Source organism: Cygnus atratus, chromosome 17, assembly GCF_013377495.2.
Source record: "Cygnus atratus isolate AKBS03 ecotype Queensland, Australia chromosome 17, CAtr_DNAZoo_HiC_assembly, whole genome shotgun sequence".
NCBI lineage: Eukaryota > Metazoa > Chordata > Aves > Anseriformes > Anatidae > Cygnus > Cygnus atratus.
Window position 1 is genome coordinate 12,463,713 of NC_066378.1, and position 27,741 is coordinate 12,491,453.

The 27,741-nt window shown below is 35.2% G+C and overlaps 1 protein-coding gene and 1 long non-coding RNA gene across 2 annotated transcripts in view; one reads left to right on the forward strand and one right to left on the reverse strand.

The window, feature by feature from the left end:
- The window catches only part of LOC118257243 (uncharacterized), a 32,027-nt gene extending 8,072 nt beyond the window's left edge, over positions 1–23,955 (forward strand). Inside the window, exons 2-3 of the long non-coding RNA XR_004781496.2 lie at positions 14,492–14,709; positions 22,251–23,955. This is a non-coding gene — a long non-coding RNA (uncharacterized LOC118257243). The remainder of the gene's footprint in view (positions 1–14,491; positions 14,710–22,250) is intronic.
- Positions 1–27,741, reverse strand: part of IFT81 (intraflagellar transport 81) — a 42,604-nt gene that overhangs the window by 6,424 nt on the left and 8,439 nt on the right. The window contains exons 8-16 of the mRNA XM_035564975.2: positions 20,658–20,821; positions 18,149–18,244; positions 16,049–16,195; positions 7,490–7,639; positions 5,371–5,499; positions 4,173–4,262; positions 2,916–3,002; positions 1,236–1,307; positions 1,064–1,149 (exon numbers count right to left, since the gene is read on the reverse strand). Of these exons, the coding sequence (XP_035420868.1) occupies positions 1,064–1,149; positions 1,236–1,307; positions 2,916–3,002; positions 4,173–4,262; positions 5,371–5,499; positions 7,490–7,639; positions 16,049–16,195; positions 18,149–18,244; positions 20,658–20,821 (1,021 nt within the window). The remainder of the gene's footprint in view (positions 1–1,063; positions 1,150–1,235; positions 1,308–2,915; positions 3,003–4,172; positions 4,263–5,370; positions 5,500–7,489; positions 7,640–16,048; positions 16,196–18,148; positions 18,245–20,657; positions 20,822–27,741) is intronic.

Below are 27,741 nucleotides of genomic sequence, written 5' to 3' on the forward strand. Positions count from 1 at the left end.
AAAAAAATATGAAGATTAAAACAGGTATTTTCACACTTTTATCAAATGAAAGTTAAAAACATTTCATTATGGTTTTTAATATGGTTTTTAATTTGGTAGGGCTGAACCAGCCTGTAGACTTTATGGCCTAAATTTTGTTTCAACTTTTATATTGTATTAAAAGATTTAATATATACACAGTTTTAAACAGGATACTTTTACAAAAATATTTGGTATGTTGTAAAGCATAAAAAATCTGTATGACATGGTAATATTTAGATTTCTTTGCACAGATAATTAAACCAAAATACCTCATTCTTAAAAAACATTTCAATCTTTTTGGCAAGACTGCACTATTTGAAATGGAAAACTACACAAAATAATTTATCAGCTCAATTCATAACCTTTTCTGTTTCTCTTCCTACCAGACAAAGGCAAGGGGTCCTGAAAAACCTCTCAGTCTGAAGCAACCGTTCTGTCAATTAAATTGAGTGTAAAAATGAAGGTTACTGTGACGGTGTGGAACATGAATCATTCTGTCCCTAGTGAAAACTGCAAATAATAGCAAACCAAAATGCATTTAGGATGTGTCTACGCAGTCCTCCATTTCTGTACTAGGGATGGTGATAGCTATTACACCTGAAAGATTTGTAAGAAGTGGCCAGAATCTGAGGGCAGCATGTGGTTGCCGTCTTTGAGAGGTGGTAGACCAGCTCCTGCATGTTGGAGTCTTGGTACAGACTTGGCAGAGGCAGTATGTCTGGTAGAGCCACAGTTCCTGCGGGACCTAGCTGAAGCACAGCTTTTCTGAGCCTTTGCCAGCAGGGGCTGCAAGTTAAAACCACTATCTGGGGCCTATAATCTCCAGCAGGAAGGGAAAATCTTTTGGTATGTCTGAGAGAATTCATAGGTTTACAACAGTATATACTGGAATTCAAGACGCTTATTTTTAGATTATTATAGTGTTTCTAAATTTATCAGGTGAACTCCTTCAGTTCAAACGCCAGTGAGAAAATTCCTAACTTCAGTCTCAGTTCATGAATATCCCTTGAGTTAACACAAGGAAACACAATAATCCATTTACCGAATTGCCTTTCGTCTCTCCTGAGGATCTTGGGAGACGTATGTCTTCATTTCTTCTTTAGCACGTTGTAGCTGTATTTCTAGATTCTATAAACAAAGACACAAATGTTTTAAAAATATATAATTCCTATTTCATTTCACAAAGAACGATTTAGTCCTTCCTGTGATCTTACCCTCTTCATGCAGTTTACATAACGGTAGTTGCTTTCTTCCTGAATGCACTCCTCAAGGAGTCCTTTCACTTCCTGTAGTACAGGAATAAGATTTCAATGATAACATAACAAAGATAACATAACTCAAAGTCCATAGTACATGCCCTGTGTTGCTATATAAACCATGAGAGTCCATAACAGAAACAGGCATAATTCTGAACTGATCATTTCTTAAATGTCTATATTTGGGCTTTACAGAAATCTCTTTTAATGTGAAAGATAACCAAAAGGGTAACATTTTTGGATTTGCAGTTTCAGTCATGGTTAGACTGTTAATTGTTGTTTACTAATAAGTCTGACTTCTACAAGACATTTCACAAGCATTACTAGAAGTCTTGTTTCTAAGCACATCTGAAGTGCAAAATACGGTTCCTTTCCTAGAACATGTCTGCAAAATTTATGTTAGAAGCTATAGACAGGCTGATAGTATGTCAATTAGCAATCAATAATTATGTTGAGGGGTAGGAGATCGGGGGCTAGTCCCATCTCTAAATGGTCCAAGAAAATATACCAAGAATATTGGTAATCCAAATGGAATTCATGCACTCCCAAGCCACAATTAAGTTGTCAACTCCAAAGCTGTGTCACCGTACGAATTTCAGACCATGAGCTGGAAAACTGAATTCACCAGTTCTGCTGCAAAAGTTTGCTAACAGTCACGTCCAGCCTAATCAGTGGACTTGATTGTCATTGTGTGTTAGAACATGGCTAAGGTTTGTCTGCCAAGGAAAAAGCCTAGGTTGATATTGCAAAATAGTTCTTAAAGAAGGTCTACCTCATAGTAGGTTCATCTGTATGTTCTTTTATTATTCTTGGATTAAACCATACAGAGGTACTTTTATTGCAGGGAAAGAATATCTATATATGCACCTACACTTTAAATGTACACCTTTTTTATTGCGAAATACATTCCTTATGTTGGCAAACCCTTGAGAAATCAAGTCCAGATAAAGTTCATAGGAGGTAATCTAGTGAGATAAAGCAGATTCATATAAATACATTAATACTGACCCCACATCAGAGTATAGAACTGGTTTAGGTACCTCCCTTCCTAGAAGTGTTGTAGTTCAAGCAATATGTAAACTACATACAGACAAGCTCTTAGCTATACTTACATGGCTGCATTAAAAAAAAAAAAAGTATTTTTGTCTATAATTTTCAAGAACGCAAGACAAGTCACATTTAATGAAGTATCCTTGCCATCGGTTTCAGTGCATTAATTAACCATTGGATTGGTTTCGCTAATGTAGTGAATCTGCTAAATGCAGTTGAAGATTTGTCTTCACAAATTAATCCTTACCATTTCATTGTCAAATTCTTTCCTAACAGATACTATTAGGTCAGCAGGATTTCTGGCAGATAGATCTTTTACAATACTTTTGCTAATCGGTGCTGGACTTCAGTGGATGGACTGATGTACCACTGAGCTCATTTGGTGCTATTCAGAACAGGAGATGTGTGGGACTGGAGCTAGTCCACAGCAGCTTCATGCGTGATTTATGTAGCTGTAGATCACCACTTACTCATTTCCACCTGCAGTGAGCTTCCATATCAAGAGGGAAGACAGGGAATGTATTGAACCATAATAAATAACATGTTGCGCAGCATTTATTAATATGTGTGACCAAGCCACCATCTTACCTGTTCCAGTGTGGAGCGATTGCTCTCTAACCCTGCAGCACAACTGTCATACTGGATTTTTTTTTCATCGCATTCTTGAGTTAATTCCTTATGTGAAAAGGGCAAAAGAGTACATAAATAAAGTTTCAACTGACTGACATGTGACATTCAAGCAGGCTCCATTCTTGTTGGTGTCACACATCAACCTCAGCTATTGGCACACTCACTGGCGCTTACATAAAACTAACCGGCACGTCGGTATTATTTATTACACATGGTAAAGCTGCATACTGGCAGATCAGCTGCATACACCACAACATAGCATGCAAATTTCCTCTTTACAGCCACAGCCATAGCTTTAATGTGGTAGACAAGGCAGTGTTTGCAAGAAGAAAGGAAATATAATTACAAAACTGAAAATTAAGAATTTAAGAATTTGATAGCTCTATTTACTTCTATAGCAATGAGAGAAATCTGTCATTCATACAAACTAATATAGGTCTTAGATCAATGAAACATTATTTGCAATCCATTTAAAGCAGAAAAAGCTTTGAAACTAATTTGAAAATTAACTTTGCTATGATTTTGAACCATGATTTTTTAAATTTTCCCCTGGTATAGTAATTAAATTTTATTATTATTATTTTTTTAGAAATTACTATAAAGGACAAAATATTTGCCTGATGTTGTGCCCGTACTGTCAGCTTTTAAGAATTCCATTCTTGTTGCTTGTTAAAAATCACCGTTGACCTATTCTGATATTTCCAGCTTTCCTTCAGAGTTGATTATGTCCTTGTACAACACAACAGAGAGCTGTAAATTATGTTTCTTTGTAATTTTGACCTTATTTACATAGAATGAGAGGAAGGTTTAATAGATTAAAATAAACCTACTTCAAAGGCAAGAAAAAACACACAAAACAAGGTGTGCAATTAAACAAAGTTGATGAGACACAAGGGATTTGCATTATTTGAAGCATTTAGGTGTCTGATAAGTGGAATCTAATCATATTCTGACTTCCATTTTTATGTGGTCTTAGCTCAACCTCTAAATTTCATTGCCATGAAGTTACTGGTGCCTTATGAAGGAGAGGATGTGCATATCCATATAAACACTAGAAGTCTGTAGGTACAATAAACTCCTGCTGTAACTGTAACACTTGACTACATGGACAAATTTGCAGAGCAAAACATAGGACTGCCTCCCAGAGTCTGCTGCTGCCTACCCTAATTCATTAACAAGCATTGTTTAAAGCTTTCTTGAAGTTTTTCTACTAACCTGGCACTTCTGGCGCAGTTGTCTCAGTTCTTTGATAACAGGAGCTAGGCTGGACTTCTTCTCTGCCACCATAGTATTCAGTTTTTTTACCTAATAGAGGGACAAAATAGTGTACTTTAATAATATATTAATACTACATTTATATTATTAGGAATGTAAGAAGAAAAGAGAAGAAAACCAAAATATGGAGAGCAAAAATACACGACACAAGGAGACTGAACTATGTATAATATAATATAAGCACAGGCCTAATTAATTAAGGGAAAGAGCCCATGTTGCAGTGGGGTCATTACCACAAACCAGACAAATTCTGTTCCCATTGTTTGAAGTGAGAACACCAGAGACATGTCCAGAAGACAGTCTATGTGCCAGACACCTAAACAACTTAAGGAGTGGGGAAAAATGAAGGAGCTGCATAGACGTGAACTGACAGAAGAGATCCTTAAAACAAAACAAAACAAACAAACAAAAAACCCTGCATAGGTTAAATAAAATTTGAACATGCTTAAACAGAGCCACTTTAAAATATTTATACTGAAAATTCAAATTCTATCCAGCTTTCTATTTGAGATTCATTCTATTTAATTATACCATTTTATTTGTAATGTGCCTTAATGATTTCAAAGAACGCTAGTTTGCTTTGGGCTCTTTTATTTTGCTTCTGTGGCTATGTATTAAGTTGGAAGACCACAGATCTAAGTATAATTGAAAGTTAGGCTACAGAGAAAAAGAAAAAATATTTAGCTCTTTGGGCATACTAAATATTGGTTTTTAATGAATGCTTAACTCCAGCAATACAAAGAAAAAAAAGATTCTGTTAAAGATTCAAACCTCTTAACTTTTCAAATACTGTGCAAGAACAAATATGAAACCACAAACACACAAAAAAAGTTAAAACCAAGACTTGATATCTCTACTGTTTCTGAACAGGAGGGAAGTAGATGTTTTTTTCTTTCTTTCTTTCTTTTTTTTTAATAATTCTAAATTTCTTCTTCACTCATCAAAATAAATGTACATTTTAGTAAAACTTTCCAAGGTACCTTTGCAGGTCTATACTGTTTGAAAATACTTATTTTGTACATAAACATATACTAAAGGAAAATGAAAAATCCAACCAAAAATATTAAACTTAGTTTCATACTCTGAGGAACCAGATAACTGAGATTGAAGTAGTACAACAATTTAAGACAAAAATCACCATTTCAGACATGCTGTCTAGTGTTCGGCCTTTCATTTCATCCATTTCACTCTTTACTGCAGATACTCTTTCCAGCTCCTCCTGGGTGTAACTATATCCAGAAATACCTTTTTTGTCTTCAATTGCTTGCTGCAAACACACAAATAAATGCTGAGTGAGAGTCCATTAATTGAGTAATAAAGCAAATTCCTTCAAAGAGGTGAAACACTGTAAAGAAAGTGGAAACATAATCAACTTATTTTGAAAGTGATTAATAATTTAGCTGCTACAAAACTGACTTTTTATCTAGTGCCTGTACAGCAAGCTAATAACAAGTTCCTATAATACACCACTATTTTGTCATCTAACTCCCAATGAAATTAACAGAAAGTTTCCACATAGTAAAGTGAGCTTTAGGTCAGGCTCTGAAGGAACTCAAGTTGTAAATCCAGATGCTTAATCAGAAGATGCAATGTAGCTAATTATTTTATAAACAACTGTCAAGCTAAACTAAGTGAACACTGTATTCATTATAGTAATACTAATGCCAAATTAACAATTCCAGCATTATATTACATAAACCTTACATTTAATTATATGCTGACCTAATGGTGTTTAGCAATGCTTGCTCATTAAGTATGTAAGGAGGAGCTGTAATTTGAAAGCTAGGTGTTGATTATGCATCCACAATTTGTTAAAAAGCAAAATATTCATTCTTAAAAGCGTTGTCGATCTGTGAACTCCAAGTCCATTGTCCTCAAACTTTTATAACCATACGTTTAAGAAAAGATTTATATCTACTATTAGCTACTGCTACTATGATGGGAGCAATTTGACTTTAATAGCAGGGTATAGTCTGACAGGCCATTGTGCCCAAGGCTAGAAAAGGTATCTTTGATATTACAGGGAAAATGTGTGCACTAGTCATCTGAGGGTAAGAATGTAGAATTGGCAGGGCGCAGCAGGCACGAACCTACGGATAACAAGAATGTTATGAAGTCAAAGCTCTTTGGTTTTGCTACGAGGTAGTTTAGAAAAGGTCAGACTCGTATAGGAATATAGTATTGACCATGTGTAGCTGCATCACAGAAAAGCTTCTAGTGCTTTTTGTCTGCGGTGATTATATTGTGAGATGACTGGTGTATGTTAGTTATCCTGCTGTAAATAAACACGTTGTAAGTGAAAACATACATCCACACACCCTCCTAGCTGAGTAGCAATCACGAGAACAGCTCTGATCCTACTGCTCAGGTGCTTCTTTCTACCCAGTAGCAGTTCTGGTTTTATTTTTAATTAAACATGAGTGCCTTACTGAAATACCATGACATCATCCACTGCAACTATGTGAATATCTTTTCACAGACTATTTTATGTATTTTTTTTTAATTGAGCAAATACTTTTTATGTTTTAAAAATGCAAAATATATACATGTAACAAAAACAGATATAAATAACAACTAAATATTTTGATAACAAGAATACTGATATTAAAAGAAAATTCTACAGCAGTTGATTTTTGTGAACTAAAAAGTGAATCTCTGCGTTTGGGATGATTGTATATTGCCTGTACGGTTACAGTTAAGAAGACCAAAAAGATTTCTGCTCTTCTGGCCTAGAAAAATCATTCATCCAGTTTAACATTTTTCACTTACTGTGAAACACATTTTCTGCTAGATTTTCTGGGGATAGAATCTTTACTTCCTGCCCCCTCCTTTTTTTTAAACATTATTGCTATATATTTCGTAGCAGTAACTTGAATCCTACTTGCTGTTGATATTATTTTCAAAGCCCTTGCTATGTATGCGGCTACCAAAAACTAATTTAAGAATCCAGCCTTGCTCTAACTGGAGCTAGTGAAGATTTACCATTGACTTCAAAAAGCAGGGTCAAGTCCCTCATTCTAAGAAATCGCAGAACATTCATGACTGCCTGTAAAAAATACAGTTGCTGAACATAAAGTACAGCAGCTTAGCATAGTCAACAGACAAAAATAAATTTTGTACCCTAATGACTAATGACAGCAGGAGCGCTGAGGATGATATATATTAGAAACTAACAAAACAGCATCTATCTTATTATATAGCTAGTTATCAGGGAAGCAAGGATGATGGACTGTGGGAGTAGTAAATGCCTGTATTACCAACTGCTGCTGAATAGCCTCGTGGCGCTGTTTTAGAAGTTCTTCTGTCCTCTGGAGGATACCATACTCAGCTGTAATTTCTGCTATTTCCAGTCGCTTCTTTTTATAAAATGTGTTCTTGCTCCGGAGCTTATTAACATAGTGTTTAAACTGGAATGAGAGAGAAGAGAGAAAATCAAAGCATTTGTCATTCAATGTAAAGCAAAAAAGGACCTCATCACTGACTGTGGCTATATAAAATGTAATTATCCTATTTGGACTGCATATTGAAGGTTAAGGGTTTAAAACAGAGGACTGGAATTAAGGATACCCAGGGTCTGCTTATTTCCAGCTCTCCGTTTGCTGTGTGAGCTAAGAAAACCGGCTATATCGCTCCATGTCCCAGCTCACTCATTTGAAATATGGAGATCATTCACTTCTACTCATCACCAGTTGACAGCTGGAAAACTAATCACTGTTTGCAAGATGTTCTGAGAATCATGGATGATAAAAAGTTAATGTAATAGTAATTTGCACTTTTAAAAGAGCACCAGATCAGCAGTGCCTACCCGCAGAGAGCTCTGCAGACCAAGAAACATTGTAAGAAAGTGCAGAAAAATAGAAAAGAACAGAGCATGGGAAAAAGATTATCTTTTTTTTTTTTAACTGCTAGTTCTCAATAGTTAAAATTTTATGTTCTCTTCCATTGACTGTGGCAGAACTAAATGATATCACAGGCTAAGGCTTTAAAAACAGGGAAATAAAAGCAGAAAAATGCAGTATGTTTCACCCCAATCTAATGTAATGGAGAATGTACATTTTTATTAAAGACTAAGCAAAATAATTCATATCCTTACAGATAACAGCCTTAGCTAAATTATATCAGAATCCAAGTGTGCTCAATTTGTAAGAGATACGAAAAATCAGGTGTTGAAAGAAACGTGTAATGTTTTTCTTTGCCTGAATACTTTCCATCTGTCAAACAGGCTTAGCTCTTTGAGCTGCCAGTCACAGCTCTAAAACGCATTCAGATCCAAAGACGGAAAACAAATACAATTTATTAGAGTAAATAGTGTAAGAACAGGCTGCAGAATGTTCCTCAATGAGGAGGGTTCAGCATGTGCAGAGCGAGTGCAAAACACGCAGGCCCAGGCAGAAAATAGGAGCCCTGCTACCACTGACAGGAGTTTAAAACTCAAACATAAAAGAACTTAGATTTTGAAATGTACATTATTTTCTTGTTTTTTGCAAAATGATGCCACTCTCCCTTCTAAAGAAGAAATCCAAAAAAACAATGTGACCACAGCCTCAGAACCCCCAGAGTAACTGTATGTTCTATAAAAAGTGTCCTGGGCAAAACGCCCAAAATGAAATCAACCCTGTTCATCTGCCATCCTGTGCAATATCTAGGCCAAAGCTGCTCCTCTCTTGCTATGCTCCACAACTATTTTTAAAGCCAAAAGCTATAAACGTTTTTGGTGAAAGAACAAACCCACAAATTACTCAATGTGCTCTATGCAGATTGGACTGTGTGTGGCTTTGGAATACCATTTTACATTGTGCGTACTACCTAGGACAAGGATAGACAAGGTCACCTAAGCCACAGCACTGCACAGCGGAGGCAGTTCTGTTACAGTCCTACTGTCTTCATTATATGACTGCCAAATTAGTGTAGAATTACCAGAATTAATTATTTTTCATAGCAAATTCACTTATATCCTCCTAGTTAATACAAAAGACTTTTTTTTTGGTCTCACTTAGATAACGCCAAGTTTTCTGTGATTTTCAAGAGATTATAAGAGTATAAATAGAATATCTCCAGCAAACGGAGGAAAAATTTAAGAGGAGCAGAGTCTTTGGTCTTGATGGAGTGGTTCCTGAGAGATTTCATTCGAACAGTGGAATATAGTAAAAAATTATGTAAAGGATGAAACTTATTTTATATGACCACATATACCAATTGAATCCGAACAATTTTCTGTCAGTTTATCCCAGGATGAAACGCAAACTATTGTTCTCTTCACTTCTATAACTACTTCTAAGGTCTTGAAAATAGCTTGAGTGGGAGGTAGAGTATTTGCATATTCAATATTCACAGCATAATGTATTTTACAATGGGAGTCAAAGGATCTTGTTGATTAAAGAACTGATTCCACTGAAGTTCTATTATTAGTTGATTAAGTCTATATAATAAAAAAATCATGCAAAATGAACTACAAGCTGCTCACGTTGACAAGTGAAATCTATTCATTTTAGGAGATAGATGTCTATCTTTCACCACAATCTCTGGCTTTTTAAAAGCAAGCAAGTTTTCACATAACTTTTTTTTTGTCACAAAGAAGGTGAAACAAGATATAAACAACAGCAGCAGAATGATAATACCTGTAGAAAATCAATCAATAGTTTGGCATAATTTTCAAAAGACTTCACCTACTCCAACTGTGGCATAGATTAGCCCCTCAAAATCTCACTAACCGAAGCCTTCTTTAGATCCAGGGCCAAATTCAGAGCTGGAGCTGTTAGATTTAACTCCACTTAAGTCAGCAGCTGATAGGGATCTTCAGGAAAAATTAGTTTTCTCCAGTCTAAAAGCTAAGAATCATTCTGTTACGCTTCCAAAAACTACAAATAAATTCATTGCAAAATACTAGTGCTTTCACTTGTGTAAGCATTACTTCTCAAGCTTCGTATATCTCACGCTCCCATCTATATGTAGGTGAAAAATCAAGCCCTTAAAATGCTATAAAAGATTGGATTTTACTGCGGTTTAAATACTACAAAGAGTTCAAGAAAGAATAGCTATGTCAAGACATATCACTTTACTTTAAAGTTAACCACCCAAAAGGATTGCATTTTTGACCAACAGCACTTTCCCATAGACCAGGTCAACTGCTCCCTGCGTAGAAACTCAGCAGGCTCAACCTACAGAATTCCCATGGATCTGTCAGTGCCCCCAGTAGTGCACCATTCAAGGCTATGTCCACCAGTGAGCTTTTCTTTCTCAAGCAACTTAACGCAAATAGTTATTTAAGCTTCAAAGATTAAATGACTGGACAAGGACCAAATGCTGGCACTGAGTTAGCAGTTAAAGTAAACAAGCCTGTAGACTCATGTTTGCTAGCCGAGCCAGAGCCCCCTGAGATATAAAAACTATCCAAATGAAAGCAAAGAAAGATTATGATTTTCCCCTCGGCTATTTTTATGGGTGACTATAACATAAAAAGCGTGGAATCCAGACTATGAAACAGACTGAATGGAAGCAGGACTTTGCTACCTCATATAAGGTCCTGGAGCAGGCAGGTATCTAGCATCCCTGGGCAGATTTCCTATATTATGTTCCATGCTTATTGAAAAATCCACCAATGCTGGTACGTTAGACTTCTCCCCTTGCTTTAGCTGAAAGCAATTGCAATCAATAGGTTCTCTCACAACACTTTTTTGAAGTAACTAAGTATTATTGTAATTCTACATACGACAAAATTGAATTGCAACTATCAAATGATCACAGCCCAGCTCCTCTAATGCTTATGCCTATAGTGTAACTATAAATCCTTCCTTTCGTCTCCTTAAAAGTAACATTTGCCCCATGTGAAGTTTTCACAAGGTTCTTATTCTAAGGTTATCATTAAAGGAGAAAATAGATAAACTTGTTTACAGAAAAGAACAAATCCCAGACTAATCCCTCACTTTCATGTCAGTTAAAAGATTTGTGGATTACTGTATCAATTTGATTGTATTATAATCATCAAAATATTCTTCACATGAAAGTACTACAGAAAATAAGGTATTAATTGTAAAAAAATAAATAAAATCTTTCTGAAACACAGAATCAAAAGAAGGTTCCAAATAGACAGTTTTGTTAATAACATTATTTGCATAAGGTCAGTAACTGCAGAAAATTTTAGTTGATTATCTCTATTTCTATTAATTAAGGAGCAGATGTTTTAATTTTCTAACGACCAATTAATGGGATACAGACTGTCCAAAGTATTAACACTCAGTTAAGAAAGTTCCTTATCATGGCAGGATTTCAGTAATTTTTTTTAAGAGGCTCTAAAATTGTGTTAGTACAGCACTGTTGGATATAGTTAATAACTCATATACAGAAGGGCAAACTTTTACAAGATCCAACCAGATCCAACCAAAAGATCTCAATCTATTGAAAAGAAAGTATCCTACAATCTGCTCATTAGACAAATAAATCAGGAAAATTCTTCATTAGCACTGAGTAGGACATCTCTTCTAGGAGTGCTTGCTTCTGGTCAGGAGAGAAATATTAAAGTAGCCATTACTAATAATTTGGGCCAATCAGAATATTTTTAATGAAAAAACATTTTCAGTTATCACAGGAAAGGCACAGATCAATAAAATCGATGATTTATTCATGCCAGTGGGTGCTGAAAGAGCATTCAGTTCTGTGAAGCTATATTTTATGTCTGAATCACTGCATACATTTGGCTTAAATGATGGTTAACTTCTTACAGCAAAAAGCTTCTGGCTTCTGTAAGAATCCTACAGATTTGCCACTTTTGTTCTCTCAACTTCACTGCCATCTATTCTCCGCCTTTCATGTTTAAGGAGCCTTTGACAGACAGGAATGTAAGTGTACCTACGACCTTAATGAAAAGGTCAAAAGAAAAGTAGTAAACATAGGATAACATGTCCTTCGTTCTGGTTTAAGCCATTTAGTGGTCGAGTAGGGAGCTCCTTAACAGCTAATCTCTTAAAAATCCATCTGCCTAGTTTGGGGCTTGATAACTGTTTCTCATCGATTTGGATTGACTCAACCATTTTAGAGGAAGAAAAACAATATGTATGGCCCAAAAAATCTGTTTTCTGTTTTCAAAGTGTATCAACTTCTACCTTTTTTATAGTATTACCAGGGTACAGGCAGGCATGGTAGGTATCTGCATGGAAAGATTAAACTCCTTAATATGCATTAATTAATATGCATTAACTCATTAATATGCAAACTTCACATATCTGCTAGCTAACTGATACGACTTTCTATACCACATTCTCAAAAACATTAACTACTGTAGCTAAGCACAGCTATGGTACTATTCTATTCTGATACCTTGGGAAAGTCTAGGCTCTTGGGGCCCTATGCTGAACTCTGAAAAGTACAATGTGTTGTGTAAAGAACTAAAAATATCACAGCTTTACCTAGGATCACTTGTAATTGAACCATCTAGCCTTCTAAGTGTCAACATTTGATTCCCTAATTTTCAGGATCTGACAGCTGCAGCTAGGAGCCTGCCAACTTTGCCCCACGTTCATTGTACTTTGTTTGAAGTACTTAAAAAGATTTCATAATCATTGAAGCAGACAATTTATTCCTACCTTTTTGTGTGTGTGTTTGATGTAAATGAATTGATTATTCCCTGCTGTTTCTTCTAAGTTCTATTTAGCTGTACAACCCCTTGAACCAACTGGAATGCTGTAACATTCCTTTTTATGATTAGAGGAGAAAGCAAAATACTAGCACCTAAAAACATAAGCCAGGATTGACCTTTTGGTGAATGAAGTGCTAAGAAGACCTCAATTGAAGATCCAAATTGTGGTATGGCAGCACAAGCTAGGAAGGCACTAATTCTTTGATTGCCAAGTCTTGCGAATGCTATGATGTAAGAGGATTCCGTAAAGGTAGACAACGAGAAGATGAGAAATATTGAGTATAGGAGAAAAATAATTCTTTGATTTAAACACACCATTTAGATAAGTTAAATGTGGCAGGATTAAAAGCCTGTTTAAAACTTAAGACAGCAAAAGTATTTGGTAAAAAAAAATATCTTCCTTTTTGAAAATGGAGGGACTAAATGCAAATGTGTGGGACTGCAACAAGAAAGCATAAAAGAAGCTCTCAGTTGTCAGACAGGGGAAAGTAAAGGTTGAATCTACAACCTCTTTCTGTCTCTACTGAACATACGTCGTGCAGTACTGACTCTCCATTACACTAATCAAGATTTCCTTTGATATTGGCTCAAAGCGGGAGTAACAGAGCAGTGAACCAGAAAATACAAATTTAAAAACATATCACATTAGAAACAAATCTACAGTGAAAGGTTGTCTAGGTGAGTGATGAACTGAAACTTACTGATGAAAGATAACCTGTTCACTTCACTTTTGCTTCATCACCTCTTCCCCGACAACTTATTTGTATCATCCATCAGTCTCATCTTCTCACAGCCTAGACTGTGAAGCAGGACTGCTTCTGTAATACGTGTTTGCATTTACTTTAAGGAGATATGAAAACCATAGCACCAAGCTCCTTTGCAGCATTTTTGTTTGCTGACATTAAAAAAAAAAAAGACTATCTCCTTCTTCCAGATGAGGAGGTAACTGTGACATTTGAAAATGAAGCAATTGAAATCCTCAAGAACCCAAATTCTTTGCTCGTTTTAAGCCATAGGAAACACTCTTTTTACTGCTTTGGAGTGCCTGTGAGTACCACTACAGTATACCTAATGAACTAATAAACAGGAGCAGAACACTGATCATATAATGCTGGCTTCCTTGGGCCAACATGCAGAAAGTATTTTACAAAACAGGAAATGTTTTTTAGAAAAAGGCAAACACTTCTTATTTTAAGCTGATGTTTTGCCCAAAGTGCTCCATCATGTATTCTGCATGCATCAAAATGAAGACTTTAAAATATTTAAAAAGCCAAAAGTAGAACAGATTTGAACAAAAGGAATGCATTTTATGTTCAAAACAGGTCTTTTTTTTTTTTTTTTTTCCTGTATTGAGCCTCTTCCTTGTATCAGACAGTTAACTTCATTTTTCATTATCAAGCCTAGGTTCTGTAACTGTGTTTCCCACCTTCCCTGCTCTCCTTAAATTGCTGTGGATGTTGTCCCCGCTCAGGAGTAGGCACATCAATATTTCTTACCTTACAATTGTATTTACAGATAATGTAAAACACATGTGATGTCTCTGTAATGCATTCTTGTTGATTAATTAAACATTTCTTTCCCATGACAGATTGTCTGCTTTCTGTTCTTATCTTTAAAATTGTCAAAGGTTCTACCAAGGTGCCCAGTGGAGATAAAAACCTTGAGGTGGAGAGAAGTCTAATCCAGTGGTCTTGTTACTATTGCTACCTATGAATGTCTGTGGTACATCATGGTAAGAGAAATCAACATCTTAATTCTTCAAAGATTTACTGAAGTCTTGTAACATGAGTTACTTTCAGCAGACTTGAGATATTCATTGCTCTAAACGTAACCCTGGATGATAAGGTAAGTCTATCATTGCTTCCACCTTTAGTTTTCATCTTGATTTACAGATGGGTAGACAGGCAAGAAGGCACAAGAGAAATATGCAAGGATTCCATAATATGCAGGAAGTCTTTATGCATGAGTGGACACACACACATGTTCCCATACTTATTTACTCTGTAAGACTCCTTTAAAAGAAAACAGATTTTTGTGGAACAGGCATGTCCTATGGGATCAGGAAGGGAGTTCCTTCTACAAAGGGCGTTCACTGTTCTGAGTAGTATGTTAAAAAAAAGCACAGAAACAGACAAAGAAAAAGAAAGGGCAGAGTGTTACTAAAGTATAGCAGTACAGACGAAGACAGTACATGAGGAATGAAAAGATACACTAATTCAGAGAATGACACAGCTAAAGTCATCCTTATGGAATTTGCCTGTAAGTGCACTTCGCAGGCTTTTTCCAAACTGAGAAAAATTATTGCCTTTAAAAAGTCAGTTTATTTGGCTGACAAGCCACTGTCTGGCTGCAGCAGCCTTATTCTTTGCAAATTTTTGAAGAAACAGCTTCTTTAATAAGAACGTCTTCAAATATAACTTTGACTAGCATAATCAGCATAGCTCAGGCAAAGTCTGTGTTACAGCTAATCTTTAGGTGGATCTGTGAAAATATTATTTGAAGTAAAAACTTTTGTGGGTAATAAATACAAAAAGAAACCCTGCATTTCTGATAATTGCTGGTATTGCACCTTATGATCATTTATCATATAAAGAATAGATAGTAACATTGCAGATTTTTATTATACATCGAATAATAAAATTGATCTACATGACTAATCACTTGAAGTCCTAATCCCCTCATTAGTCTTGTTGACTTCTATAGTTGGTTAAAGTTATTTATCATCATACCATTCTGATGATATTGACGTTATTTTAACTCAAGCCCTGGAATGTTAAGACAGCCCAACATTAAGTCTGCATATACTTTATAATCTATTAGATACAATGTGAATAATTTATTAATTTGAAAACAGCTACAAATAAGTATTTTAAAAAGTGGTGTTACAGCATAAATATTGGAAAGCATTAGAAAGTGCTAGACAGCATTGTATTACCTTAACTTCAAAAATGTCCTCAAGTACATTGTTTGTCATCCAGTTTTAACTTAGAGTTCATAAAAAAGCAGAGCCCAGCCTGTTGCAGTGCTGAGGCCATGTAGTTTGACACCATACTATAAAAATGGATAAGATACTGTAGACGCAGTTTTTGAAATGTGAAGTTAAAAGGAAACTATTAGTTAACAAAAAAATCCATTTCTCTCTTACAAATTTCCTCTTCCTTACATGCACAGTTAAATTGCATACCTCATCCCCTTTCAAAACTTCAGAGCCTTCTAACTCTTGGGCCTGATTTGTCTTTTGTAGCATCTGTCTTTCTGTGCTGGACATCTCTTCCTTAGCAGCTTGAAGTTCTTCTGCCTTAGCTTCCTTTTTCCGGGAAATTATAGATGCCTGCACGAATATTAGAAGTGTATAAGGACAAGTAAAGTAAAAATTGCACTTGCTTAGGCTTGATAATCATTAGTAAAACATAAACACTTAAATTTCAGGCATGGCACCACTGAAAACACATTTCAACTGTAGGAAATTAATTTTCCTTATGAAACGTGAGCATATCTCTTTGTGATGAAAAAAGCATCAGTTACACATTATAAACAGCGAGTTAAACCACAGCTTCATTGAAGTGAATTGCAAATTCCCAACTTTCTTCAGTATAGCCAAGATTTCTATCGTAGCCTTTTTCTCAGATGCATGCTGATTTATTTTACATTTTGGATATATGTTTCTTCACCTCATTTTTCATTTTCATTGAAGAAAAAGGTACACATTTCAGCTGCTCCATTTAATCTATTTAGTCCCTTTTTGTGCATATGTGAGATACATCAACACTAGCTTAACTAGAAAGATATCCAAGATTTCACAAATGTCATAATACAGATTTTTGTAACTCCAACCTACTCCAACCTACAGAAATATGTTATACTAACAGCAGAACCTAGACGCTAAATCTTGGCAAATAGCTAAAAGAGAATGAACAAAGCAGTACAGTACAGAAATAGTGTAGATTACAGATTACTTTTTTTTTTTTTTGAGTCTAGAAGATAAAGCATTTAAAAAATAATGTTTTGTACCAGACAGAATATTTAAAAGTACCTAATGTTTGACTAGAAGTTAACAGATTTAGGAACGTAAGTATACATTAGTTCAGGAAAAAAAAAGGTATTTTTATCTTGCCAAAGTATATTTTAACACAACACATGAATTTAGATGTATGCGCCTGAATTTGGATGCATGGTTGGTTTCTTCATCTGAAGGAAAAAAATAAGAAAAAATGAAGCAAAACGTAACGGCTTCCTCACACTACATTAAGAGGGCCAGCTTTATTTCTAACAGATATATCTAACAGAATTCTGCTGGGATCTGCTCAGCTCATTGCTTCATGAGATATCTGCAGCAACAAACTGTAGTACAATATATATGATTATTTTGTGAAACAGAAGCAAGTTGTCCCTCGAAGAACAAAGCAAAGACCACCATATGCTTTCAACTCACAGCAGCAACCTGAACTCCTAGAATAGCTAGGAGTATCACTAGCCAGGTGGTCTTTGGCACCAGCACATTATGTAGAAGGCATTTCTTTAGGGAACAAGTGTATCTCTTACAAAACAAAATTGGGTGTTTCATACTTCATATGTGATTGAACTATAGTATACATTTTATCACCATTTTTCCTACCACTGAATATTTTACCTAAGTCTTTTTGGTTTTTATTTTTTACATCATCACCATAAGCATCACTATGAAAATCTTCAATAAAATCAGCAGCTATACAGGTCAGCTGGAAAAGAAATCACATATGTTTCTGCGGAAGCTCTAAAAATCTTAGATTTCATAAATCCTTTTTATAACTTGTGAATTTACTAAGACTAGACCACAGAGCCCATTTTATAGAGAGACTATTTTATAGCCTCAGGATGAAAAAAAAATAAAATCAAAGAATACCTTCTTAACAGATATAAAAGGAAAAGTAGCATGTGGTCAAACACAAAGCAAGCTTTGCATCCAGGTCTGACTGCAGCAGTCAGCCCACATGCTGCCTTGTAAGAATCTGTCCACAGCTGGAGACTTACCAAAATAGCTCCTCCAAAATGATCCTTCCAGAATTACTGTGAGGGCAACACCTCGGACAGCAATTGACGTAAACTCACTAGTATGGCTGAAAACAATTGTTTGACTAAGCCCTAAACATACATATATTCAACAGCTATTGATTTTGGTTTCGTCATGCACTATTATTTATTTCTACTGATTTATGCTTTAATAAAGAAAAAAATCAGTATGTAAAATAGTCAGACTGAAATTGCTTTACTGCTTCTACTTAAAAAATGCTTTGTTCCTCCTTACCTGTTGGCGATACATGGAAAATTTACTATCAATTGGCTCATACTTGCTCATTCTTTTCTCAATAAGCTGATTTATTTGTGCATTTACTTCATTTATCTGAAAAACAGAGCAGAAAACTAAAAGAAACAGAGCTTTATTTCTTTGTCGTCTCCAAGAATTAAATGCTTTGCAAGCCAGACTAACAACCCAGTTACAAGGAAATATTACCAGTTCCATTTTTAAAATAGAGAAAAAAGACAAAAAAAACAACTCTATGAGTCATTCAGTATTGGCCAGGAAGAGACTATGTTTTTCTATTTCCAGTTCTGTGCCTTTATGATAAGGCAGAAGCATGAAGCTTACCCTGAAAATTAAGTGAAGTGGTACATGTAGACAGAAGATGCATGTAAATTGGCACACACAGGCAGAAAAAAAGAACGGTGTTGTCATGTATGTGAAAATGTGCTTTTAGCAATGTTAACTAAAATTCCTTTTCACTCAACTATCTATCAGAAGTTTAAAGAGGAACAGATAAAATTGAACTGATACTAAATTTCATCAGTGCTTTGAAGAGTCTCATCATATTCCATCTCTGTGGTACCTTCTTTCTACTGATACAAATGCACCTGTTTGTCCATAGGCTCAAACTGTTGATCTACATTCTAGCTGAAACTTAACTGCATCTGGAAACTAATAAACAGCTACACCAGTGAACTGATTCCAGCTTTTCCACTCCCGACTTAATGCTACACTGGGACTCTCATCAGCCATTGAACCACAGCCCTAGCAACCTTCCTTTAATTCTCTGCTACCTAGATGAGTGCTGATAAGCAAGCAGTGTAAATATGTGCTGAAATCCAACAAAGTCAAAACATAATGCAGGTACAGTGCTGGACATCACCCTAACATTACTATGGGTAATATCCGTGCACTTTTAAAGCTAAGTATTTCAAATAAAGTGCTTAATATGACTAGGAATACCCCAACACCTGAAGAAAATCTCACTAGTAAATTCTGTTCCCTTACAAAAGCCTATTCCTTTTCCTATTAGTGGTTAGAACAGGTCTGAATTTGAAGATGGCGTAAGGATTCCCTTCTGTGAATAAATTCCTGTTTTATATATTATAAAATGCATTATAACGTCATGCTTACTGCAATTCAGCTCCTTTTTAAGACATTGAGATAATAGAAGACTGCCTTTGAAAGAAATGCTAAGGCCATGCTGTGATTACAGCCAAGTATACGACATGTTTTTATTATCTATTAAGAACACACTTCCAAAATATAAGAAATTAAAAGGTTACTTCATGGAGAAAAAGAAAAAGAAATCTTGAAGCTCTTTGAAATATTGCCAAAATCCTAACAATACTTTTGGAAAAGATAGGTGTAAAACGGGGCTTCAGCTATGCCTAAAAGAAATAACTACAACCACAAATGTTGTTTTGATTTCAAGAAAGAAACTGGGAAAGCAGAGGCTGAATCACAGAGCTAGTTTAATGTTTCAGACCTAATCTACAGCTTAATAACGCTGTCATCCTTAGAAGTTATAACAATCAGGATTCAAAATGGCATTGGGTTGTCACTATTTTTTCTTTCACAAAAAGTAGTCATAACCTTAAAATAGAAGGTATTCTTGATGACACTCGACTGCTAATTCACGACTGATCCAAAAAAAAACCCAAACAAACTATGGGCATTTGTTACATTAGTTTGACGTGTGCTACAGAGCGAACGCGCACAGGCTACCAGGATGTTGATGAAGTTGTTGAACCTCTCTCTGTAAGACACCAGAAGAATGGTGGATGACAGCCCTCACGCCTCCATGGGGAAATCATTCTCTGATCAATTACAAATACTTTGTTTTCTGCCTATTTGTCTTTCACAGCAAAACTTGTTTATTTATTTATTAATTCCAGGATCTCCAACTGGTGAGAGGAGAGGACATTTAGACTGAACAGTGTACATAGTAGTACTCCAGACTGCTCTTTCTACCCTAGCTAAGACTGTTGTAAACTTTCAACACCATCAACAGAAATACTAATGATTAGTGTTACTCTAAATTCCTCTAAAACACTATATTCCATATTTAATCTTGAATTTATAATGATGCAAATATGAACACTTCACTGAGCGAACCATACAAATGTACTTAAGTGGCAACAAATCCTGCACTTATTCTGAATTATAAATTAAGTTTTTCTGTAAACAACTTTTCTTTCAGATATTTAACTTGCTCAAACCTTTAATGCTGAATTAACATCTCTGCTCATACCATAGCAAATTGCTAACACGATTTTCTATATAGCATTTAAGGATAGGGTGGGCTTTGTGGTGTGGGGTTTGATTTTTACTTTTATTTTTTTTAACTTATATAAGAGCTTGCATTCAGCGAGTAACACATCTTTTCTTTTACAGCTGAAAGATGTTCCTTTGGGAATTAAACCTTTTTTCAGGGGTGTAAAGTAAGGATAGGAGAACTACAATATACAAGAACTCTAGAGATGCTATGTAACACCAATTAAGTGCTTACCTTGACTTCAAGTACATTGAGATCTGATTGACTCATAGCTGGCTCTGCAACTGTCTTTTGTAAGAAATATACTGATTTCTTCTTGCTTTCAAGCTCCCTAGGTATTTTTTCAGTAGCCAGGTATGAATTGAAATTTATCTCCTCTTCCAGTTTCTTCATTAAACCTTAAAAACAAATTAAATCAATGTATGTCTATAGCCAAAGTCATGTAGAGAATAATTAAGTTTCATTTCCCCAACATATTAAAGTATTCAGCAGGAGATTACAATAACAACAGCACAACGTTTAAATCTTCTTCTCAAAACTCAAAGAAACAGGTAGTTACTTGTTTTAGCTTTTTAATCTGGATGTTAAACAATACAATATGCACTATATTTATTATCCATCTGCATCTCTAACATGTAACTATTAACTTCTCAACAAATTATTTTAATCAATGAACAAGTAAAACCCTTAGATGAAATTCCAGCTGAATCAGTTGTAAAATTCAACATGCAACATTGATAACCCTGTGCATATCTCACACATCCAGATACTTGACTCTGTTACTTTTTTGTTGTGAATTACATGCTTTAAAAATTTTTAAAGTTGATGGCTAGACTTGGGTTGCTTATATACATTCAGGGTAAGGGACAGCAAAACACGCCACAGCTGTGCTGACTTGCTCAGGGCTTCTTTGAAGATTGTATCCCTTCCAGCTTCCCTGGCTGGCGCAGAGGAGCAAGCATCCTGAAGCCGGTTCTACCCATAGATTACGTAGGTCATTGTTTCATGTGAATTACATCATCTACAGACAGAAATTATCTCAGCATGAATCCTTTATCTGTGTCTCAAAATAGAACAAAGATCTTAATTTGGTCAGCCTCATGTAAGATCTGTTATATACTTGGAAATTCTCCCTTAAAATAAAACTTCTTTGTTCTAATTTGGCATCTAAAAGGCCTTAAAATGAACAGAATTAAATGGATGCCTACATACATTTAATAGAGTCTTCTGTATTGCTGTAACACTTATTAATTGCTTTTCTCTATGTAACAGACTATTTTTTCTTTTATGAACGCATGTTTGGTCTTGGGACAGTATATTGACTGTGAATACTGAAAAAAAATAGAATTGAAAAAAATAAGAAGAAATTTCTGTGTAATGTCAAAAATTCTACTGAGAAAAGCAATCACTTAAGTTTTTCTCTGCGCAAGCCTGATGCACACTGCATGATACCATGCTTATAATAACTTGGCTCTTGCTAGGTAAAGTAATTTAACCTCCTTTACAGATAAATTATAAATAAACACAGGCACATACAGGTAAAGAACAATACACAGCTAGAAAAATATGACAGAATAAAATAAAGCTGCTATTTAAATTACATTACACAGTCGTCTGCTGACAACAGGCAGTTTAGTGCAATTACTCCTCCAAGACACCTCTACCAAGGACTGCTGTAAGATCTGCAAGTTACATGTCAGATGAGAGTGGGAACAGGTATTTCAGAATATTTTTCATGATCTAGATGACTAAAAGGTAAGTATCCTGGGTACTTTTTAAAACTACTTGCTGAGGAATCGGGGTGGTTTTTGTTGTTATTTGTTTCAGAATACGGAATTACTATGGAACACAAAGAAAAACATGAAATTCAAAACTCTTTCTCTGCACAAAGAAAAGCTTGAGTACAGAGATACAATAACAGAGCTGATGTTGCTGAAACAGACAGAGGAAAGGATGCAGGTTGAAAGAAGATTTTTGGCTCTCAGGCTAAAGAGCCTGCTGACCATATCACTGACTGGCAAAAGAAGACAGAACAAAGTGAAATACAAGCCTTGGAAAAGGGAGGCCCATTTTTTGCAGCTATTTACCTCTAGAAATAAGTACTGATAGATCCTCTTCAGCCTCTGCTCTCAGCTCAAACTGAATGGAAAGCTACTTGGTCTAGCTGCCAGAGAGGAAATAAGCCATTCCTGGTTCTAAGAAAGCCTCAAGAATGAGAAGAAAGGAAACAGACCCTAGGGAAAGCAGTGCTGCAAAGAAAATAGAGTCAACGCAAACTAAAAATGAGTGGGAATTCCTCTTTTCCAGCAGTTCAGTTTGTTGATCTCTGTGTTTATGAAAAGCAACAATGTCATAGGTTCTTTTCCTCCATGTGGAACGGTCATTCATCTTGCACAAAATAAACAGCATCGGTACTAATTTCAGAATGGAAAGCGTAGTTACTATATGCATGCAATAACCATTAGGCACTGGGCGCTACAGCTGTAACCTGAGAAACACACCTGGACTTTCAGAGGGAACATTAATCAACCCATGACAATTCCCACTTCTTTCCTCCAGAAGAACTGGGTTCCAGTCTTCCTCGGCCCACCGCAGAGCTGTGCAGGAAGGACTACATTTTCAAGTCTCACTAGAAATCTACCACCTCTGCAAATGCAGCAAAGCTTCCCACATACACTGTGAGCTGAATTATCACCTCAGAACTGACTAGAAGCACAACTCCCAACTAGATATTTATAACCAAGAACTTCGGTGTGGAAATCAAAGTGATGTCAATTAAATTACCCTGGTATTTAATATTAATAGTTTAATCAAACTAATTTATTGCTTTCTAGCTTTCCTCTTGGTAGCAAAAAAAATCTGCATACATAACTTATATTTTATTTCTTATCCTACTCCAGCCTTCTTATAAAACTGCACATGCTTAAATAATTTATTGTAGATATGACACTAAACTCAGGAAACAACCATGCCTAAATGATTGCTTTCAAAAGAGCAGAGGCCTATTGACTTCACAGAGTAAAAAACCCTGATCACTATCTAGATTTGTTTCGCAGATAACCCAAGAGCTATTACCAACTTCTTTTAAACACTGGCTGGTTCTGCATTCACGCTTGCTGTTGAAGGTGCACCAAGCAATGAAGCAAGTTAAAACTTGACATCTTGACAGGGAAAGACATGATGATGTCAACATCCCTCATGACTAATGTAGTTTCTTTCCTAAATACTTCTGGAGATATTTTTCCTCCTATATGATTTGACATATGGAGAAGTAACTACCTAAGAGCTATTTTTGCTGCTTAACTGAACGTTAGAAAACAAACACAGGGCAGCTCTTTTAAGATTTATTTTCAGTGAAAGACATCCCTTTTTCATATTCCCAGGCTCGAGGAAAGAAAAGGATGCATACTTTAAATCTTTCCATTACACATATAAACCCTGTTTTTAATGTTTTAACATTGACTTATGATTACAAAATCTACATACGTAAGCTGCACAAAAAGTCTGGCTCTGTGCCCTAAGGCTATTTTAGCAAGGCTGTGCCAACCATGTATTTACATGTGAAGAGCTATTAACAGCAATTCCTCATGTTTTCCATTCAATTTTTATTATTATTGCAAAAAGATGGGTGGGAGAAAGAGTTTCTTGGTGCTTGCTCAGTCATGTAGGAAAAAGACAAGTTTCCCTGCATAATTCTGCTAATGCATCCAAAATTTGATCCACCTTGAGCTCAGATTACTACTTCTTTTCCCTTTATGGGCTACCAGTTGTGCATTCTATACCAAAAACATTTGCAACACTAACTGATATAATAAAAAAAGAAAAAAGAGGAACGCTCGTTTTATAGGTTATTGGCCAATGCTTTGTTTAATATCACATAGAAAGGCTATGACAAAGGCAGGTGTAGAATAGACTCCCACATGGCATTCACTTGCTAAACGTCAAAGCCTTCACTTCCCTGTCTGCAATCATCTTCTACAAGGCAGTATTGAAGTGATTCAGTCCACAGCTTCTAATGATATCACTTCCTATTTCCCTGTATTAAAAAGAGATCTGGGACATACAACTAATGACAGATGATGACAAATCATCCCTTTGATATCTCCTTCAAAAATTAAACAGCTTCCTGAATCTTCCACTGTAAGGCATACTTTCCATGTTATAATATTATTGTGTCTCTTTGAAATCTAACTTTCAACAATCATCTCAAATTCTAAACCACAGATGTGATTTTGCAGTGATGGAAATACCTGAGTTAAAAAGAGAGCTAACAACTTTTCTGTTACATTTCCTTCTATAACTAAATGCAAGGATAGCACCAACTCCTTGACCCCGGGAGCTCCAGTAAACTCCTTTTAATCCGTTTAACATAGATCATGCTGAATTTTTAAAGTTTTTTAAACCACTTTAAAAGTGGTTTCCCCCTAACCTTGTATGAATTGACAGTGATTGTATTTCCAACAGATAATTATAAGCAATTTTATTATCGAGTTCCACCTAAGCATTCTCCTTTGACATAATTGTAACCTGGTCTGTAGTTTTGGAGGAAGTTATTTAAACTTGGAATTTTAGGGAAAAATAGCTCTGTGGCCAACTGAAAAGATTTAAATCAAAGAAAAGAAAACTGTTAATGTTTTCATTCAATTAGAAAATATTAATAATAGTCTCCTAAGTTTCTATTTTTCATAAAATGTTTCGAATGATATAAAATAGACATCAGTATAAAACAATTCCTCTTTAACTGGTATCTTTGATGTTCTCTTGGCTCTAAATATGCTATTCCATATCAACTTAAGCGTATAAATTACACATTTCACTGTTTATCGACAACAATCCTCTTAACCCATTCTTTAATCAATATTTTCAAGCTAGTCATCCACTTCTCGGTATTTCTGCTAATAAAGTGAACAATAAAGTTCTGTAAAATGGACAGAGATCAAGAATTTCAGTAATTCAGTTCCCTTCTTGGCATTCACAATTTGTGTTTGTGCCAGCAGAGAGATTCAAAGTAAAAAGATGGCAACCTTGCTGAGGAATCATAGGCTAGGTTATTCAAACTAGTGATAAGTATCAATAAAAATACTATTCAGATCTGGAACAAAGATGAATTTTAAAAAAATCAGAAATTCATGTCAGTACTAGCAGCAGGAACTCCCTCTCTGTAGTTAGGCAACACACTGGATAGTACTGAAGTTAATAAACAAGGAAGGAGTGCACTATGGAAACCAATGTTATCAATTTTAGTCTGAAAGACCTTTCACAATGATCAACTGTTATTCATGAAACAATACAAGGTTTTCTAAATAACTTACTATGTTTCTAGAAGTAAATAAACTACTAACCATAAATTATATTTCCCTGGCACAGCTAAAGCAGACTGATGCTAATTGCACATTAACGCCACTCTTAGATATGTGCTAGTTGCATCCTTTAAAGAATTCCTTTACATTTCTTTAAAAAATGTCATCCTAAAGTAATTATAAGATGAAGTAGTTGAAGCAGCATGTGTCCATAAGACATATAATAAAGCTTCCAATCATTAGCAACAACTTTTATAATTTGATCTTGATTTGGAATTAAAAACACCTAAGTATTAAAAATGGAACACAGTTATTTTAAGGGAAAACATCTGATTTGCACAGAAAATCCACGACTACCAAACAGCCTTTGAATTGTCAGCATACAAGCTATACTGATGTGAGTAGGCAGCTGAGATACAAAACTACAGCCAAAGGGTGTTTTTTTTTTTTTTTATAAGTAAAATAAATTGTGCTAACTGTAGACCAACGAAGCTTTTAAAATAAATGTAATCCTACTCAATGCACTTTGGTCACCTAATTTTAATTATAAAAAAAAAAAAAAAACCACTTGGCATTCTGTAATTGCTACTACAAGCAGTGTCTTTGTAACTACTATGGAGAAAAGCAATTACAAAGCTAAGTCCTGAAGTCTTTGTTTGGGCAAAATTTCAAAAGAAGTTTTCTTAAGTAATGACTCCAAGTTTATCTTCAGATCATCTAAACACTTTTTCCCCTGCAAGCAGGGCTCAAGACAAGGGAATTAAATGAGTAAACTTTATTTTCATCTCAATGATTAAATGACATATTTATTGATTTTTTATTATGTTACCTTTGCTTCTGTGAACTGAACCCATCAAGTTTCCACTGGCCTTAAAAATACCCCTGGAACTGAAATAGAAATGTTGACACAGCTTTGCTGTATAAACTCTCTGGCAGCTGCTGCAAAAATGGAACGGTTACAAAATCCATTGCAGGTCCCTCAGAGTAAAGAAGATAGTTCAGATACTCTTTTAGTTCCATTTGTGGTTCAGCAGCTGATGAACAATGTTAAAAAAAAATAAAGAAAATTTATGAACTAATAAAAACATAACGTGCTGTTGACTGAGAAAAATCCTCTAACTCAAAACAACTGCCAAAGCTGTTCTGTGATGCAACTGAAATACTAAATGTACTTGAAAAAGTGGGCCAATGACTTACTTTGCTAAATTTAAATCTATAGCTATCATTTGGGAAGTAATTTGTAGATAAAACAAAAATCATTCTATGGCTTTTTTTTTTTTTACCAGAGCAACTTAGAATGCAACTGCAAAAGCTCTGGGAAAAGAACCATTCTGAATCTTATGCCTGCACAACACAGTCCTCCATACAGTAGATTTTTCCTATATTAATAATCCCCAATGCCTGTATAAACAGCACATAAAACCTGTATCAATCCTGTGATGGGTTACTGATAACCTTCTTGTGGTCACACGCATCAGAAACACTGAACCCTAAATTGACTCAGGCTAATCCTGCTTACATTTCCTTCAAAGTAACTACACCATCAGCAGCTTAGATGTTGTAAAATTGTAGCCTTTGGAGATAGTTATTACGCATTTAATCTACTAACTGCAATTCCTTCCCACCTGCTATTTTTATGAATGATCGTAGAGGACTAACTTATTCTACGAGTAGTATAATTTGTTTTGCTGAGTTTATTTGCAGACTGAGATATCACTGAAAATGAGCAGAAGCAGTCTTGCCATTATTAATGTAATACAGCAACATACAAATAAATCAGGTACAGTGACATCACAAGAACAAAGTATTTTATATATTATATCTGTATATTAAGTCTATGCATTAATATATACATAGTATATATAAACTTATGTATAGGTGTATGTGTGTATGTATATACGTGTGTGTGTAAAATCCATGCTCTATAAAAAAGCTTAATTAGGAAGTGGCTTTATTTTTGGTACCATAAAAAACTACAATAAGAAACAGACCTTAACATTCACACGAATGTTTTATTG